We start from the raw sequence: 18961 nt of genomic DNA on the forward strand, positions 1-18961 counted from the left end.
AGTGCATCTGTTGTTTTAAAGGAATTTTTGCATTATCAGTTTTTGCCATGGACTGTTTAACTTAAAATATATCTGACAGGTCACTAGAAGTCACGTATAAATCTGCTTGGTTTGATAGCGTATTGAGTATATCAAGTTTCTGTTTGCCGCTTTTTTTACTGCAGTTTGCTTTTCGTCAACTGGTGCGGCGTGGGCTGTGGGCTGTAGTGTGTGCTTTGCGTGTAGCGTACAAAGGATAAAATGACGAAAGGCGAAGAAAATGTTCCTCTCGGGTACGTAACGTTCAGCGTCATTCTATTTTGCGGTAAAATGTTTGTGTTATTTCGTGTGATTGCTTACAGCTCGTGCTTGAGCATACACGCGTGAGCTGTGCTCGTCGGTTGTGTTGTAATCAAAGCTACGATTTTAATTGATTTAACTGAGAAAGCATTCTTTGAATCACTGTTTTATTATCTCCCACCCTGGCGTATTTTGTGGTAAGTAACACAACGTATTCTTGGCGTCCTTGACGTATTGTTGACGTAAAGCGGGTTATCGGTGCTGACGAAACATTCTCGTCAACTTTCAGTCCTGATGGCCAGCCACTGTCGAAGAAGGCGCTGAAAAAGCAAGCCAAGGAGCAGGAAAAAGCTGCCAAGAAGTCGGCGAAGCAAGCATCAGAAAATGTAAGTGTGTTGTATCAGACGTATTGTGCGTGATCACCTCAAGAAGTGAAACATCTCGTCAGCCAACTATTGCTCTGACTGACTTGCTCTTGTGAGCTCTCTAAACCATCAGTCTCTAGGTATGAAAGTTCGATGTTATCATTTTATAATTTTAATGCATACTTTTATAATCTTCCTATACCCCAGGCAAATAAGCAGTCCGGAGACGCGGAAGATGACTATTCGGAGGGTCGTTACGGCAAGCTGCCAATGCTGCAGTCCACGGAGAAGACATCACGTCAGTTGTCACGAGTTAAAGACCTTGCGTCTCCTTTGTCTGGCCAGTACGTGTGGGTACGGGGACGGCTTCATACGAGCAGATCTAAAGGTGAGACTGCAGCAATGCCTTGTACACAAACACATGGGAAAACAATGTGACTTAATTTGAGCACATGCGCTTTGTAAAATTGAAACTGCAGATCCGAAACGAATGTGTAATAATAGGTAATATTGATGTTCATAATGGATGCTGTGTGCAGGCATTAGAGCTCTTATTCATAGTGCCTGGTACATTATGGTTATCATATTCATTCAGATGTCAAGGCTGCATGTACATCAACACCACATATATTTTGTTAAACATTTCCAAAGCTTTGCATTAGCAGCATAGTATTATGTCATGTTCTGCGAAACTGTGTTTTGCACATCCTGGTGCATCAAATTTTCACGAGTACAGGACAAAGTGAACCTCGTTAACAATGAAGAGTAAACATGTTCTTACCAAATTTTTCAGTGGTTCCCAAAAGTCACGTAAGTGGGTAATTAAGTTATAGCCGAAAACAAGCAGCCTAACGCACATAAGCATGGCTGGTGTTCATGAAATTGCAACTTTGTACGTGAAGGAAAATGTATATTTAAAGCTCTTCAAGTTTTTGCAAGGATAAAGGTAGCCTTCGCTGCTCCAACATTTCAGAAAGAACCATATATCTGACACTTTTGTGATTTTCTATGGAGGGTCCTTTTTATTTTCACAATTTACATTCAGAATGTGGTGGATAGGTATTAAAGGGGCCCTGAACCACCCCTCGAGCTTGGTGAAATAACATAGTCCGTGGATAGCACACGCTGCTGATAACATCTCAGCCAAGTTTTGTTGTACGTGGTGCGTGGAGCTCCCAAGCGGAGCGCGAAGTCACCTTTCTCTCAAACGCTCTCATTTCAAAAGATGCCATGATCCTCACTCTCTTCTGTGTACTTTATTTCATAATAAATCACATTCCCACACGCGGCTGCTATTGGTCGCTGCAGTTGGCTACACTGCGGCCGCCGCGGGGTGCCACCACAAGTCCATCAATTGACCATCGCAAAATAACTGACTCAGATTCACATGATGCTTCTTGCCATATAGGTTCGCCTTGTAGCCCTATATGGATGCAGACTTCCTCTTTCGTGGAACTTCCTTTATCTTGTGGGTTTTCAACGCAGTCACCTGATTACTTGAGATTTCTCGACGCTTTGAAAAACATGTCAAGACATGTCAGCTCGAATGCTGGTCTCTTCAATAGTATGCCTGTGATATCACAGCACCGTGGTAACTGTAGTACACATGAGCGATTCTGGCACGCTCAAATATTTGTAGTTATCGCCATGCAGAAAGCTCCAGGTGGTGCTTTTGTGACTGTTTTGAACTATTTTTGTGCATTTTGCTGTGTTTGACAGGCAAACAGTGCTTTTTTGTGCTGCGGCAACAGCAGTACACTGTCCAGTGCCTTGTGGCTGTGTCAGAAAAAGTGAGCAAAGCCATGGTCAAGTTCTGTGCTGTGTAAGTGAAGACTTCATTTGAATTAATTAGTGTACGTTCCTGCATGTAATATGATGTTTTGTTCGAAATATTGACTCAACAGAGTTGTTTCTCATATTATGTATCAGTGCGAAATTTTTCGTGGGCTTTATATACTGTTCTGTTTTGTTGTCATATATGGCCAAACTCAAGTGCTATTGTAGTACTTTATTTAGGGCACTTGCCTTTTTTTTCCCCCCATTTTATGGTACCATAGTTGCTTATCTCATTATATTTTAGTGCACCTTTGTTTTTGTTTGTATACTTATCATTGCACAGTTTCGTTGCTACCTAGACTATTGACCCTTTTCTCGGAGCAGTTTGCTCTAGAGGAATGAGATAGCACATTTAGCGGTGCACTGCACGTTGCCTCATCAACAGCATACGAATACAAACCATTACTACTTGTGCCCTGCTACGGTGTGATCATCAGTCAGAAATGCAATTGGGTGTTCGCTAACGCAAAGTGCTCCATTTATTCAGCAAAATGTAGAACAAAAGAGGGAACACGTGTGTGGTAGTTGGCTGCGAAAATAGTGACTGGCATGTTAAAGAATGGAATGAATCTGTGCGGCCGCTGATACATAAGGACTGCCTGTGTTGCCGGTCTTTCGTGATGCACAGCTTTCCTCGAGGATAAAAATATCCGCTCATCCGCCAGCGCTGTAGCACTAACCTCCAAAGAAAGGACTTAGCCCTGGAACGTTGGCAATTAAGAGTACTGCTTGTGACAAAAGAGAGCAGTGCCACTTACTGGCATAGTACGTTTCTCGCACGTTATCTTCACACATCCACCCCTACTCACACGCAAACTTGCGTCCACTATATTGCCAACGTACCAAGAATAATAAGTGAATGGGCGCACATTTGGATCAATGTGCCAAAGCATGTGTGATGGCGACTACACTGACAGCACATGAATGTCCGAAGCTGAATGTTTCGTGACAGTCCATAGAGTAAGCAAGTAGCGGTAATATATCTTTGCTATAGAAGCTATTAAAAAGTACCGAGCATCTACGTTGCAAGCCTGGTGCGCAGCAAGAACAAATCTCTCGCAACTAAGCACACCCACGAGTGATTAGGCAGAAAATAAACACAGATAATGACCGCACCGAGGAACTTTTGTGCGTCAGAAACATGACAAGCCGCTGCTTCAAGGCCTTTGCCAAATAACTAACGAAGAGCAATACACACTGATCCTGATTTAATTCATAAGCGGAAAGTTTGGACAGCTTGGAATACATTTCTAGTGCTGCTTTTAGTACAAGCACCGTATACAATGCTCGCGCCGTTAGGGCAAGGCATTGTGAGCTGTGAAAGCCCTTACATGTCCTCTGAAGCTGTGGCCAAAGCTTCTCATCATCCACCCAGTCACTGTCTACGATATTTGTCGAAACGGAGGTTTGAAAAGCCGCACCGGAGTCATGCGCATGCATTGTAAACACGGAAACAGCTGAGGCAAGCAATGGAGGCATCACCATATGATCAAACATGGCGGTGCCCACGGGATTGCCATGCAAAGGGCCTATACAGGGTGTTCCAACCATCATGCAGTGAGTTTTAACCTCCTTCAGGTGGCAAATAATTTTGTTCATTGAAAATTCAGTTTCGCCACATTTCTTGCATCTTCACAATCATTAAAAGCGTACTGCTTTAGAATGAATTCAGAATTTCCAATGCTCCAGTGAGTTTTGTCAAGTTTACAGAATGTGGACTCCATGTGAGAGCTTTTACAGAAACGTCACATATGAGAACATCAACTATTTTGTCTCTAGCATAGCTGAAAAGCACCCATCCAGCCACTTGAAACATATGCTCGATGTAAAACATTGCGAAACACAACGAAAGAATTGAACCCGCTACATGAAGCTACATTGATACCGAGAGCAAATGCCCAACAGCTTGCTTTCCCACTGACACTGTTTGATGCCGCTGCTATTCTGTGCATGCGGGTATGCAGTCACATGTTATTTTTCATCTTTCACCGGCTTTCTCTATTTTCCGGAAAAAGTAAACACACGATGTGCACCCCACTGGAAACACCTCAATTTGACTTGTCTTGATTTTTTCGACCACCTAATTGACATTTTTACAATCAGAACAGCATTTAAAAATTAAATAATGTCTTTTAAATAAATAATTGTGCGTCAAGGACAATAGAATTACTGGCAATTTCTTAGCAAGACTCTACGCAACATGCACTTAATCTTATTCACGTAAAATGATCCATTTTTTTTTAACTTGCTGCATGGTAGTTGGGACATCCTTTATATGATAATAAGTTAATTACCATTCTTACTGCTTATTTAGCGTGTTTTTTCTAATATTGTATTCACTACGTATCTATAATCTGTATATGTGCCCACCTGCTATAATTCCATTTGGGATTGGCAGTATGTATAAACAAACTAATTATGTATATGCAGTATTTTCACTACTGTCAACTATGCAGTGCTGCTGCTTGTACCATGTGCCACAGTTCTAGCACTGAAGCCTTTTGTTCCATGCAGCCTATGGATTCCATAAATATCTTGTAACATAAACAGAAACAAAAAAAAATGTTTCTTGTAAGATACTAATTCTGTTCTGGTAAATTGAGCAGAGCAGCATTGAGATCATACAAATGGCGGGTGACATCAGGATGGTTTGCTATTTTAACCATGCGGTAAAGGGTTATTCCACTTAAATGGTTAACTTGGTTATCGTGTGCACTGCTTAGTGCAACTGTCTGTTCTGTGCAGTCTTAGGTTTGTTATATTTCACATTCACGCTTGCTTTTCCCTTGTAGAGTCAACAAAGAGTCAATAGTGGATGTACATGGACGTGTGCAAACATCTCCGCAGAAAATTGAAGGCTGCACACAACAGGACGTTGAGCTCCATGTTGAAGAGGTGAGGCTAGGAATGGCAGGTGGTTAGTGATTTCGAACAGTGTGAGAAGTAAACATTAACATTATATGAAACACACATCAGGGAAATGGTAAATAACACAAATTAGATAAGTAACGTGAAAACATTACCTTTTATGTTTGAATAATTACATTGTATGTTGCTAGAAAAAAAGGATGTGGTTGTCACGTGTGCTAACGTTAGTTTCACGTATTCAAAGATACTAAATATAGTCTCCTTTCGAATATGAATAGTTAATGCACAATATTAGATTTGTATTCAAAACTTCGAATGTTCGTCCACCCCTAATATTTCTACAAAATGTGAGCATATGTGCATCTTATATACAAAATGCGCTGGAACAAAGTCATGGAACAGGGACATGATGTGATGCGGTGTTGCCCGCAATGTTATCTGTGTTCTTCATGCCGGTTATATTCCATGGCATCTAAGACCAACTCGCTCAACAAGAATCTTAGCCAGTATTTAACCTATCTGTTCAAATCTTTGAGAAGTGAATGTGTTGCATTTCTATCATGCATTAAATGATGCCCTGTACATTTTTTTCATGTTTCAGTTCTTTGTTGTCAGTTCTGCTGAACCGCGCCTGCCTCTCCAAGTAGAGGATGCTGCAAGACCCGATACTGAGGAGGCAAGCAAAAACATTTTTGTTTTCAGTTTCTCAATGTAGTGCAGTCCACGTGTAGTAAAAATACCGCTCACAGCAATGAACATTTACAACAGTATTCTGTTACATCATATTTCATGGTGTACAAAATTAGAGATACGATATATAACTATGGAGCAGTACCATACAGGACAAAGAGGTCTAGCCCTGTCTGCAAAGTTGATGACAATATGAGCTCTCACAAGTTTGGTGAAAGGCTGCAAATATATAGCCTCTCTCCATACAAGATATCGCTATGACAATTAGTTTTCTAGGTTTTGTTACTATCATTGTAGAATTTGTATGGTGAAGCTTGTTTTTTAATCCCTTAGTCTTGTATATGCAGAGGGCCCTTGTTCAAGAGCGCAGTCATTTCTTGTGGACTGTGCCCCTTTCATTTTGACAGAATAAGGAATAAAGGATGATGTTCTTTTAGGATATCCCTTATAATTATTTCTTAAGATAGTTCTTCGGTAGTTCCACTATTATGTGCGCAATTGAACAAGATAATGTCTAGCTAGAAAAACATATGCAGACATGATTTTCCTTTGCCAAGTGACAGCCAACAGTATTACTTTACTTTGTCTATGAGACTTTCTGGTGCTTTATTGTATTAGATTGTGGTGCAGCATAAATGTGCTTGTATTAGACGTGTAACAATACAATATTTTTTTGTGGGAAAACATGAAAAATCTGCGTACAGACCATTGTGTGCTTAAGTTTTACAGCAGGAGCTCATTTTGAACTGCTGAACTTCAAAATCCACTTGTTATGGTTTATTACTATTATTTTTTTTTTCCTTTGTCTTTCTGTCTCATCAACATCTTTTTATTTACCGTTTGTATCATGTTCATGGCACGGTCCTACAAGCCAATTGAGGCTTAGACCGGCCTGTTTGTGTTGCTCTGTATTTTTTGGTGAATAAACATTATTATTATTATTATTATTATTATTATTATTATTATTATTATTATTATTATTATTATTATTATTTAGGTTTTGCACTCAATAGGCTACACGCACCAGTGGACTTTATTCAGGTCTGTCTCACTTTTCAGGACCCAGAAGGCCTGAACATCAGAGTAAACCAGGACACTCGTCTGGACAATCGCGTCCTTGACCTGAGAACACCGGCGAACCAGGCGATATACAGGCTGCAAGCTGGGGTCTGTGCCCTCTTTAGAGAGTCCCTGACCAGCCGTGGCTTCGTGGAGATACACACACCTAAGATTATTTCAGGTAGGCTGGATGGTTTCGCTGTCCATCATGTGGTCCATTGGAGAATCAACAAAACTCCATCAGTGCAGATACCCAAGCAACAAGTGTGCACAAAGTGCTATGCCCTCGCATCTGCAGTAGATGTTTGCAAACTACTGTGGCTGTGTTCATTGAAAAAGGCCACAAGAGGAAAAAAGTCCTTAAAGCTGCCAGGATAGAGACAGACAAGCCCACATAATATGAACAATTAATTATGGGCAATAACTTCCACAGGCCACTTATGCGTCTCCTTCATGAGAAAACATGCCATATGACAAACAGTTGAATGAAAAAAAAAAAAAAAGGAATAGTTCAATAATTTTAACCCTGTTATTAGAAGGTGTACATATGTGGCAGTGGAGTACTGGAGCTGAAGTTGGCAGTGAATTCTAGCATCACTGTGACTGCAAATTTGCATTTAAAATGGGCACTGAAGGATAACATCAGCTCAATCTGTAGTGATAGACTGCCAAAAGCATCATATTTACAGAGAATGAGGCTTTCATGAGCAAGACGAAAGTAAACAGCAAATTTGCATTTCAAATGGGCACTGAAGGATAACCAGCTCCCAGTTTGTCATATGCCTCATTTGAGACGGGCGGCACACTCTCTGCACAGCCCTCTGGCTCTATGTAGGAAATATACCAGTACCCAATAAAACATTACCTCTGAGATCCTGGCACAGCGCTGCAGTCCTGCACCACAGCGGGATCTTGGTGATTAGGTTTGCTACTTGATTGCTTTGCATCTAAGGAAATCCTCTGTGTGTGTAATTTAGACAAGTCAAAATTTTCGGCATAAAAAAAATATGGTTGGAAAATGATGGCAAGCCATGTTTGCCACATTAAGGTGTAATCGGCATGTAGCACTCTGGCCTGCAAACATTTTGGGTGCACAGTACTGCCGCACCTCTTGGCAAAACATTTTCCTAGATTGAAGATTCTGCTTTCTGCATGGACTAAATGGTGAACACCACACATACCATCCCCCCTTTTTTGTGTAAGACATAAGTACTACAATTTAGGCTCCTCTGTCACTGCTAGAAGTTTGAGTTTATATATATATATATATATATATATATATATATATAAAAGAAGAGTTGTAGTTCTCTGATAAAAATCTCATTGCTCAACTGTTCGTTGCAGCTGCAAGCGAAGGAGGTGCCAACGTCTTTGAAGTCTCGTACTTCAAGGGGAGTGCTTACTTGGCACAGTCTCCACAGCTGTACAAGCAAATGGCAATTGCAGCCGATTTTGACAAGGTCTACACTGTTGGAGCAGGTGAGTTGAAACTGGCATGAATGAACAATGTTAGTACTAATTGACTGGAGAACCTGCATAAGCTCAGGCTTACGAGCCCAGCATAACCAACTTTTTCACTGTACATTTTTTTTTTTTTTCAATGGGCAAATGCTTTTGATTTTTTCAAGTAGGCTGGATCTTTTGGAACTGCTGCTTACTTGGAAGATGTGAAATCCTTTGTGTGTTGTTTTCTTTTATTATTTTCTGGTTTACAAGGCGCAACAAGATCTTTGTTGCCAGAAGCTGTAACACTGTTGTAAAATAATACCCCAGTCAAACGGGCAAATTTAGTGACACTTAAAGTGAGTGCACTTTACCTCGCAGAGTGTCACTTTGGCAGCAGGATGCTAGATGGCAGAAAACTAAGTGTCATTCGGGGTTGATGACAATTACGATCTATGGAGCCATAGAGCTCGATATGATTCTCAGCATTTTGTGTTTTAGAAACAGTTCTTATTTTATTATGGGAAAAAAAAAAGAACCTTTGCAATAAAAATAGAAATAACATAACCTTGCTACCACGTCTATTTGTTTTGAGCCAATACAAAAGCAATACAAACGTGATCTTTGAATTAGTGCTGTATTATTATTACTTTTTAATTTATTCTTGAAGCACTGCTATCAAGGCTACGCTACACACTTCAGCACAACGAATTGAGATCATCGAACACACTCACTGGCAAGTGCAGCCCACAGCAAGTGTCGCTAAACCTTTCCGTCTGACTTGGGTATAAGCTACAGTGCACTCCAGTAGAGTTATTTCATGTGCTATCTTAAGAAAAGCAAGTTGTACAGGTCAGCCTAAGATGAAAGGGAATACATAATTGCTATTCAGGTAAACATTACTGTAGAAGTGTCCTGTTAGACCTCACATGATGTTCTCCTGCTGGAAAAAACTTGTCCTGCTTCAGTTTCTCATTTACAGTGCTGAAGCAAGGACGTTTGATAATGCACGCCATGTGTTCCTTTTATACTAGTCCTGCTCCTAAACAATCGCATTAGCTACATCCTAATGCGGGACATTGTACTGTCCCATCGAGGTCAAGTAGAAGCTTAGCATTCCTTTATAATTCTCAAAATGACTACGAGTGGTGTAGAAGCCCCATCACAAAGCCCAGAAACAGCTCCAGTTTTGTACACAATTGATCTCTATAAGCTTTGACGAAGTCTGTACACTTGGGGCATCAAGGTTGTCTGACTGACTACTATTTTCCCTCCTCTCCTACACTTGATCCCAGTGTTTAGGGCAGAAGACTCTAACACTCACCGCCACCTCTGTGAGTTCGTGGGTTTGGATTTGGAAATGGCCTTCAACTACCACTACCATGAAGTGCTGGACATCATAGGGCAAATGTTTGTCGACATCTTTAAGGGCCTTCGCGATAGGTGTGTGCTCTCGTCTCCTATTGTTGTCACATAATCTTAAGTCCCAAAGCAGCCCTGTAGAGTAGTAAAGAATCAGCCATGGATTGGGCTGCAAATAATCTTACATCGTGTGCTGTTGCATGAGAGGGAATGTACGATACTGTCCATTAATAAAGAAAACACCTAGCTACTATCAGTAAAGTCAGATAACAGGAACATTTCTTTGCCTTTTATCAGCAATAACTGGCTGATCTAATCCATTGAAAGTACTATCGACCAATAGAGTTTACGGACCACGGGATCTCAGAAAATGCTAAATATCCTAGCAGCCTTTAAAAGTAGCCAGTAAAACTGTACATCACAATGCTGTTTGCATATACCAGTAGAGGCTGGAAATGGGAATACCAGGCTGCGTTTTGAGGCTGCGGAGATATTCAGCTTTTTGTCAGATCCCTTGGTCTGTAAACGTTTGGTCAGTAGTACATTCGTGCATGGAAACGTTTGTCTGCGGGCCTTTATGCCATTTCTCAGCGATAATCGATGACAGAATGATAACTGTGTGTTCCCTTTAACAGTGGACTCTACTGTACACTGGGGTTGCAGGTGCCTTTCGCATATACTAGTATTCCTTTCATCAAAATACATGCACTGCAGCTTGTATTCCGACATCTGTAACGGTGACATCTATGCCCTGCAACCTGCATACATTCATTGTTATGCATTGTTATCTTACATTTATGTTAGGCTCTGCTATCCGAGTGTCACAGCATGTCACCTACCGTAAAAGTGGGGTGCAGGTTGAAGGGACACATAAAGAGCATCACTAGATCAGTTTAGACTGGTAAAGTATACTTTCAAAACAAATTTTCATTTTTTGGCAGGCCAAAGTTTCCTTTTGTAAATTCAGCTAATGGTTGTATAGCTGATGTCCTAGTTGAGATTAAAAGGAAGAAGTGGAGTTGAGCAGGTAGACCTGGTTACCATTGGTGAATAAAGTAACAAAATCGGTACTGAGGGGAAGGGAAACACAACCAAGGATAGCAAGAGGATTAAGTGGTGTGATGATATTAGGAAATTTACAAGTGCAGTATGGAGCCTGGCAAAAGATTAGGTTATTTGGAGATCACTGGGTGCATCCTGTAGGTGGACATAAAATGGGCTGTTGAAAATAATGTTGAAACTCTCATTGCAGGTACTGATCAATGGCATGAGTGGCTCTGGCTTTGCAGCCCGCATTCCGTCCTCATATCTGAGCTGACTTACCAGCATCATGTTAACTATGTTAAGAAAAAAAATTATTGCCTGTGATTTAAATAAATATACTAATGTGTTTTTTTACTCTATTGCTTGACATGCTGCCAGTCAAAGAGCCAAAACTGCAGATTGTACATAGTACTTTAAACTGAATCGTATGCAGGCTCAAGCAGAAAGATGACAGCATGCCAGTTGAAGAATTATTATTAGGCAAACTAAGCGAACTTGAAGTCAAGGTCTAGCTTTGTAGACAGACGGTTAGCTTGCCTTTGACAGGTGTCTGCCACCATTGTGCCATATTGATGCTGATAAGTGTATGCTCACCAAGAAAATTACATGCTTTCTAATCCCAGGTTTGCCGACGAAATCGCTGCAGTGAACCGGCAGTTTCCGGCTCCTCCATTCAAGTTTCTAGAACCTAGGCAAGTCTCTTACTTGCTTCCATGAAGTAAAAAGAAGGCTCAAGATGCAAATTACAGTGTTCGTGCTATTTCAGATGTTGCTATGAAGAGTTACCATAATATGTACCATGAATAGAGCACTTTCTTTAAATGTAAATACGAGCCTTAGAAATGGATTGTATCATAATTGAAACCATGTCCCAAGTGCAAAGCAAGATATCTTTCCTCTCTAATTTTGCATCTCAAAACGTACCAGGCTTTCACTGTCCTGTTATCAATACAAATGTGTATGCACTTAAAAAAAAAAATGTGGGTATGTGAGGAATCACAAAGAGTAAACAAGACAGCAGTGAAAAATTTCGGACAGTTCAACCCAGTACGTACCACAGTGCTCATGTGTGTGCCCTCATCTATATAAGTGCAGCTGCCTCTGCATGCATGCATCTGGGCCCTTGGCGTGAGCACCGCAGTCATGTTATAACATTTTAGCAGAGCATGATGGGTGATATCTCAAATGTCTGTCCAGGAAAGCCTAATTCCATACCTAGGTGTTCACAAGAATCTATTCCACCAAGCACGATTCATGTTTAGTGTTTTACTTGAAGCCTACTGCTACAATTGCGTTATGCATCATTGGATCACATAATGATTTTTATTTTTTTCCTAGTCATCAAAACTTTCTCCTTGTAATACATTCCTGGGCAAACATATTCAAGCAGATATGGTGATTCCTGCTGCTCTTCCTGGTATATGATACATTGATTTTCACAAGTGCCCACTGGTATTTTCAGAGGAGAGTGTGGCAACCTTCGCCTCCCCCCAATCCTAGACATGCTCGTACTTCCTTTGACAGATGATTTGGTCTTTGTATTGCACAGTAAATTGCACAGCTGCCCACCTTAAAGTGTATTGTTCTTCTCTCCAGCCTCTGGTATTTCTTTTGATGAGGGCCCCTCCTCAATGCTACCCTGGACCTGTCCTTAGGCATAACTATATTCAGCTTCGTATTAATATCATTGTTATTTTATTAGATATCAGTACCCCTACTTATTAGTATCTATCCTCAAAGTCATAGCAAGCTCTCCAATCTTAGAAAGCTTGTCTCTTCTTAACACCATTTTTGCTATGAAAATATACAATGTCACAATATGTGTGATATCTTAAACCATAGCTTTGCGGTGTTTCATTATTATTACCCTGTAGGAATGGCAGTAGTTTTGAAAGCCTGAATCATGTTCCTCATATTTTTCATTTATAGACCATCACTCCCCTCTAGTTTGATGCGAGTAAGCTGGCTGTAAATAAAAGTAAATGTTTTTTGCAGCTGAGTAAAACATGTGGCATTACAACCAAAATAAATGTGACACCTGTCGCAACTTAGCTTGTAAAGTGCAGTCTGAATGATATGAAATTAGTGCACCATGTTTGTCATTCTGCTTGGTGCAACTTTGCAATTTAAAAGAGCCGATTCTTTAGATTAAAAAAATAATAATTCCATTACATTTATTGGCATCGGGTTTCCTCCTACCACCTTTTTGGTGCTAAAAATACATTGTGAAACACAATTTATTCCAAGTGCATTTTCATTAATTCTCCTTACCCCAAAGCCTGAGGCTGGAATTTCCTGAGGCTGTTGCGATGCTTCGTGAAGCTGGAGTTGAAATCGATGATGAAGATGACTTGAGCACTCCAAATGAGAAGCTTCTAGGACGGCTGGTCAAGGCAAAGGTGGGTTCTGCTTGGTGGTGTTTTGTAAGCATGCCTCCCATTATAACTCATCCCTTGAAACGAGTCATAGTAATTTCTTTTTAGCTGCCAAGATTGAGGCTGTGGGTTCATTTACTGTCAAAGGGGAACAAGTGTCGCAAAACAGGACAGGGCATGCACCAATTGCTGTCCTCATGTTCCTGTCCTTTGCATTTTGTTCCACTTGTCCCCCTTTGATGGGAACGACCAGCTAGCTCAAAACAAGATTTTGCTTGTTAAATTATTGGCTACAGTGGTTGCATTTCAATGTGGGCAGAATGCACGGACTGATGTACTTACATTTAGGTGCACATTAAAGAATTCGGGTGGTCAAGATTAATCCAGAACCCTCCTCACTACGGCATCTCTCATAGCCCATATGTTTCTTTTGCACATTAAGCCTCACAATTTGATTTGATTAGTTAGTTTCTCAGAAGACTGTGCCTGTGCGTCAGAGGATGAGTCAGCATTTAAAAAAAAATATTTCATTGATCTGGGAGTGAGCCCTTAACATCTTCAGTCCACGACCAGCATTCAATCCAATGGGGCCACAAAGATGTTGGTATACTCTTTTTTTTTTTAATTATGGGGTTTTACGTGCCAAAACCACGATCTGATTATGAGGCACGCCGTAGTGGGGGACTCCGGAAATTTGGACCACCTGGGGTTCTTTAACGTGCACCTAAATCTAAGTACACAGGTGTTTTCGCATTTCGCCCCCATCGAAATGCGGCCGCCGTGGCTGGGATTCGATCCCGCGACCTCGTGCTCAGCAGCCCAACACCATAGCCACTGAGCAACCACGGCGGGTAAGCGCAAAAGTAACTGGAACGCCAATGCATTTCTCCGCAATGTTGGTATACTCGAGCACTGAGATGACCCAGTGCCTAGTAGTGCTGTGCTGCAATGTGTGTGTGTTACTGGAAGTTGTTTTGCTTGAGCAGCCACGATTCCTCATAAATAAAGACATGCTGAAAATTATCTCGGCTCATAGCATTACAAGCGGGCCAAACCGATGAACATCGAGCAGCTAAGTTGCTCAGTGCTCGTGGCACAGTCACAAATATCTGTATTTATATATTTACACGATCCATGTCCAGGCCAATGCGACTTGAGCTGTTCTCAGGATCATAGCGGCATAAGCGACTGTGCTATGAAACCCACCGTCATTCTTTTGCACATAAACTATTCTGGCTCAACATAGTGCATCATTGGAATAATTTTCGCACATGCACATTAGAGACCTACTGGAAATAAAGGACCAAAAATTTCAAAATTTGCTTTTGGCATGTTTTGCTGCTTCGTTGTGAGCAGTGAAATATTACATATTATTTCTAAATTGTCTGATGTATTTGCAGTATGACACTGATTTCTACATCCTGGACAAATATCCGCTCAAAGTGAGGCCATTCTACACCATGCCTGACCCTCATGAGCCGGTATGTTCTATTGCTGCTACTGCACCTGTTGCTTGTACAGCTATTTACAAATTTTTGTAGACAGGATTCACTGCATGCAGTATGGTGAATGTAATGTACATACATGTTTTGGTAGAAATCCAAGCTGAATTTGTATTTTGCATGATTGGTGGCAATAGTGGGGAATGAGCCCAGTTGTAGTTATCTAGGATACTGCATTAACATATTACTATGCACGTTTAATATGTGGGCACAGTGGACTTTCGATTTTTTATTTACTATGTATAATTAATTAAGGAATCTCTAAGCTGACATTATGCTTATCACGCCACAAACTTTCACATGTGCGGAAACACTCCCGCCTGTTGACTCTTGTTTAGTTAAGAGTTGTTGCTGGCATGCCTATCCTGACGAGTCTCACTCTGATTCCAGAAAGTGTCTAACTCCTATGACATGTTCATGCGTGGGGAAGAGATTCTTTCTGGAGCCCAGCGAATTCATGATCCAGACTTCCTAACGGAAAGAGCCAAAGAGCATGGAGTCGGTTGGTAGCCTCTTTTGCGTATTCTCTTGTTTTGCATATGTTTGAGTATGTGAAGACTTGTTATGCAGTAGTCGCAAAAAAACATTTAATACATAGTCAGTTGGAATTGTATAGCCGTCAGGCCTGCTGGTTTATCCTCTTCATACACTGTGTGCACAATTCTGCATGGCAATATAGTGCATCAAAACCAAAAGCACTGATGAGAATAATTATGTGTGTTACAAACATATTGATGGAACACTTCAGATTGGACATGTGCTGCAAGTTTGAGTATGTCAGACAGCTGGGTGTTTGGTCTCAGTAGCAGGTTCAGTTTCATTGTTTTTCACTATATTTTACATCCAGAATCTATTTTAAATGGCTGGATAGGTGCTTTCCAAGCACCCTGGACATGAAGTAGTTGATGTTCTCATATCTGAAGTTCCCATTCTATAAACTGGGCAAGTCTGCCTGAAGAAATAAAAATTCTGAATTTGTTCTGCAGCAGTACACTTTTTATGATTTATGCTTCTTACGATTTAGAAGGCGCAAGAAATGTGGGTAAACTAAATTTTCTATGGACAGAATTGGCGTCTGAAAAGGTTATGGTAGGCTATTCAAATAGTCGATGCTTTTGTAGTTGCTAAATTCTCACGTGCTTCTTGCTCAGACCCCTCTGCTTCAAGAGGACGACACAGTGCCCAGATAATAATAAAACGTTTTCGCCCTCGCCTCTATTGCACTGTGCAGTGAATCAGTCGTTCTAAGAAATAAGTGCCAACATTTACCATTTCCTACTGTTGCAGATATCAGCAAAATCAAGGCCTACATAGACTCCTTCCGGTATGGCGCACCTCCACATGCAGGCGGTGGAATAGGTGAGCAACTATTTGTTAAGTGTGCAAATTGTTTTTCCTATTATGAAGATAAACCCAACAGTGGTTAGCACGCGATTTTCTTCCCTTTCAAAGTTGCATGAAAAGAATATTACATCTGTGTATTCCATTGTTCTTGGTTGCTTCAGCTGCAGAAGTTATAGTCGATTTGTATGGTACACTCCAATTCTGTACATGCATGTCATTACCTTTTAATTGGCACTGCACCTTTTTCCGTCTGCATCACAGACCTGAATGTAAGATTCAATGTCGTGCTTTGCAGGCCTGGAACGAGTTACAATGCTGTACTTGGGTCTGGACAACATTAGGAAAACATCAATGTTTCCGCGTGACCCAAAGAGGCTGACGCCGTGAAAGTGGAAGCATTGCTCAAAAGGGCCTCAATTAAAGCCCACCTCACAGTTTCATGTTACTTTGTGTGTGTCATGTTTACAGTCAGAGTTGTGTTACACTACAAAAGCAGATTAAAACCACAATCACATGCACTCCAATTATTTTTTTCTTTATTGGGCCGTCCATTGGTTACACTTTTCTGAGTACAGGAAATGGTCTTCGACAACCAGCCTACAGTTTGATCAGGCCCTCACTGGCTTTTAAGTACTGAGCTATCAACACTTCAATAACATTTGAAACGCAGCAATCAACAGTGCATTATTGTACTGTAGTAGAGCTCTCACTGTCCATGCCACTGAGCACAAATGGGGCAAGTGGAAGCCCCAACATCGAGGCATTTCACAAACAGGAGTGTGTCGTATCTTTTGACTTGTTACCCCACAGTATGGACAACCAACGTGCAAGCAGTTTAGCATACAAGAGCCACGAAGATAACCACACAACAGCTTCTGGCTTCAAGCCATTTCGGGTAGTTACAAACTGGTAAATATGCAGGCTGCATTTGATACACAGCACACTAAATTTCGTGGACAGGCTTTGCACATAGCTGAAACGTAGCCAGTATTGTGTCGTCATGCATGCTTAAAGCAGTTAGAGTGTTTGCACACATGCTACTCGCAGCAAACTAGCAAGCCTCATGGCTTCCCAGTCACGTGGCAGCATTGTGAGTCTACTTTAGCTCAATGAGCAATTCCATTAGGTCAGTTGAACAAACATTCTTCCTGGATGCCTTGCCACAGCAACAGTTTCCAACATTATCACACAGTGCTGCTTAAAAGTATTCTGAACACGCCAATCATCACATAAACACCAATACTCTTGGATTCTGGTCAATGATAGTGCGTGCCCCAACATGTAAGTGCACATACAAAATATATGTCTGTCTTGACTATTATCATAACTACAGCAAACACAACAGAGTGTAGGCTATGAAGGTTGAAACAGGCTATATATGTGCACAATACTTCAGTCTATGTTAGCAGCCATACCCAGCGCAATGTGCTTCAATGCTTATTACATGCAGCACAATGAAGCCAGGGACATTGACAACACACTGCACTGGCACGGCTACAACGGTTAAGAGCAAACAAACATGCACGTGGAGGCATGCTGGCAAGTCGGTGCTTCGAAATACTGGGTGCAAACAGCTCTAGGTGTAACAGTCAACTACTCTATAAACTCTGCAACTAGCAACAAGCTCTTGTAACAGCAACATTGATTCTTCAAAAACAACACCAGCGCCAAGACCATTCAATTATGATGTACAACAGCACTGCCACAGTTCGCACAGTAGAAATAGAACTATGCAAGTCCACTGGCATTACTTATGCTCGCTGCTACCGTCTACGCCACTCTGGCTGATCAGAAGCTTAGTTACATCTACCAAAGCTACAACAAATTGTCAAAATTCCATAAGGTGCTCTTTGAACGACGAACGCATTTGGTGCTGCACTTCTACAAAACGGATGCACAGGAAGCCATGATATGTTTAATAAGCGTCGCATAGCAACACTGCTCAAAATCTGTCTGCACTCCTGATACGCCCCATCATTTTTGACACCCCATTCATCACAAAATTACACATGTGACCTTCTCTGATAAAAGTTAGTAACTGTACACTTACTGTACAAAAGATAAAATCTGATGTCAATGAAGCATTTTTGTAAGCCAGCACATATTTGAAGGTGCAGCTCTGCAGAAGTTAAGAAAGAAAGGCACATAAAAGAATATCCAAAAAAGACACACACTTATTTCCACACAGAATATAAATACAAGCATTCCCAGGTCTTGACACCGCCTAGTCATAACTTACAGCTTATCCTCAAGTAAGATACCATTCTTGGCTCTTTCTCAGACTATAAATATGAGCCACAAAACACGTTGGCTGTACAAATATGTCAACTGAATGCGAATGCTAAGTGTCTTTCTACTCTGTACAGTGCTCAGAAGCTAAAAGTCGCAACAACACTCATAAACAACAACTGTTTTGACGAAGCACCTGCATCAGTCCAGGTGCTGCAGTAACAGAGCTGCTAGGAAGCATCATCCGTGACCTGCCTTGGCCCTGGAAGAACCTTTCTGCTCCCCAGTTTTTTTTTCTTCTCCTTGATCATGTTCTCAAACTCCAACCTGAAACATGATGGGTCACGTCACGTTAACCAATAAGAAAAAACGAAACTTGACTTTTTGCAGTCTTCCCGTGCAGAAGTTGAACCATAAAGGAGTACTACTTTCGAAGCTGTAGAAACTGTACCACACACTTCGCACATGTTAAATGATGAGACTCGGCAAACACTTAGAAGATATTTCATTTCACAGTACAACTCTCCTCGTAATGCTGGACCTGGCATTATCGTGACGTCATGAC

At 41.1% G+C, this 18961-nt stretch overlaps 2 protein-coding genes across 7 annotated transcripts in view; one reads left to right on the forward strand and one right to left on the reverse strand.

The window, feature by feature from the left end:
• Nucleotides 1-139: 139 nt before the first annotated feature.
• On the forward strand, nt 140-16610 carry LOC119455821 (aspartate--tRNA ligase, cytoplasmic). The gene is made up of 15 exons (XM_037717298.2): nt 140-272; nt 569-665; nt 852-1032; nt 2364-2466; nt 5273-5375; nt 5950-6024; nt 7098-7278; nt 8442-8576; nt 9836-9983; nt 11570-11638; nt 13225-13345; nt 14722-14802; nt 15214-15325; nt 16111-16182; nt 16463-16610. The coding sequence occupies exons 1-15, from the start codon at nt 241-243 to the stop codon at nt 16552-16554; spliced, it is 1602 nt and encodes a 533-aa protein (XP_037573226.1). The 5' UTR covers nt 140-240; the 3' UTR covers nt 16555-16610.
• Nucleotides 16611-16681: 71 nt separating this feature from the next.
• LOC119455817 (exopolyphosphatase PRUNE1-like) overlaps nt 16682-18961 on the reverse strand; it is a 52984-nt gene continuing 50704 nt past the window's right edge. For all 6 annotated transcript variants that reach the window (XM_037717291.1, XM_049669334.1, XM_049669333.1 and 3 more), the window contains one exon: nt 16682-18723. In XM_037717291.1, the coding sequence (XP_037573219.1) occupies nt 18627-18723 (97 nt within the window). In that variant the 3' untranslated portion in view covers nt 16682-18626. The remainder of the gene's footprint in view (nt 18724-18961) is intronic.

The sequence above is a fragment of the Dermacentor silvarum genome, chromosome 6 (assembly GCF_013339745.2).
Source record: "Dermacentor silvarum isolate Dsil-2018 chromosome 6, BIME_Dsil_1.4, whole genome shotgun sequence".
Taxonomy (NCBI): Eukaryota; Metazoa; Arthropoda; class Arachnida; order Ixodida; family Ixodidae; genus Dermacentor; species Dermacentor silvarum.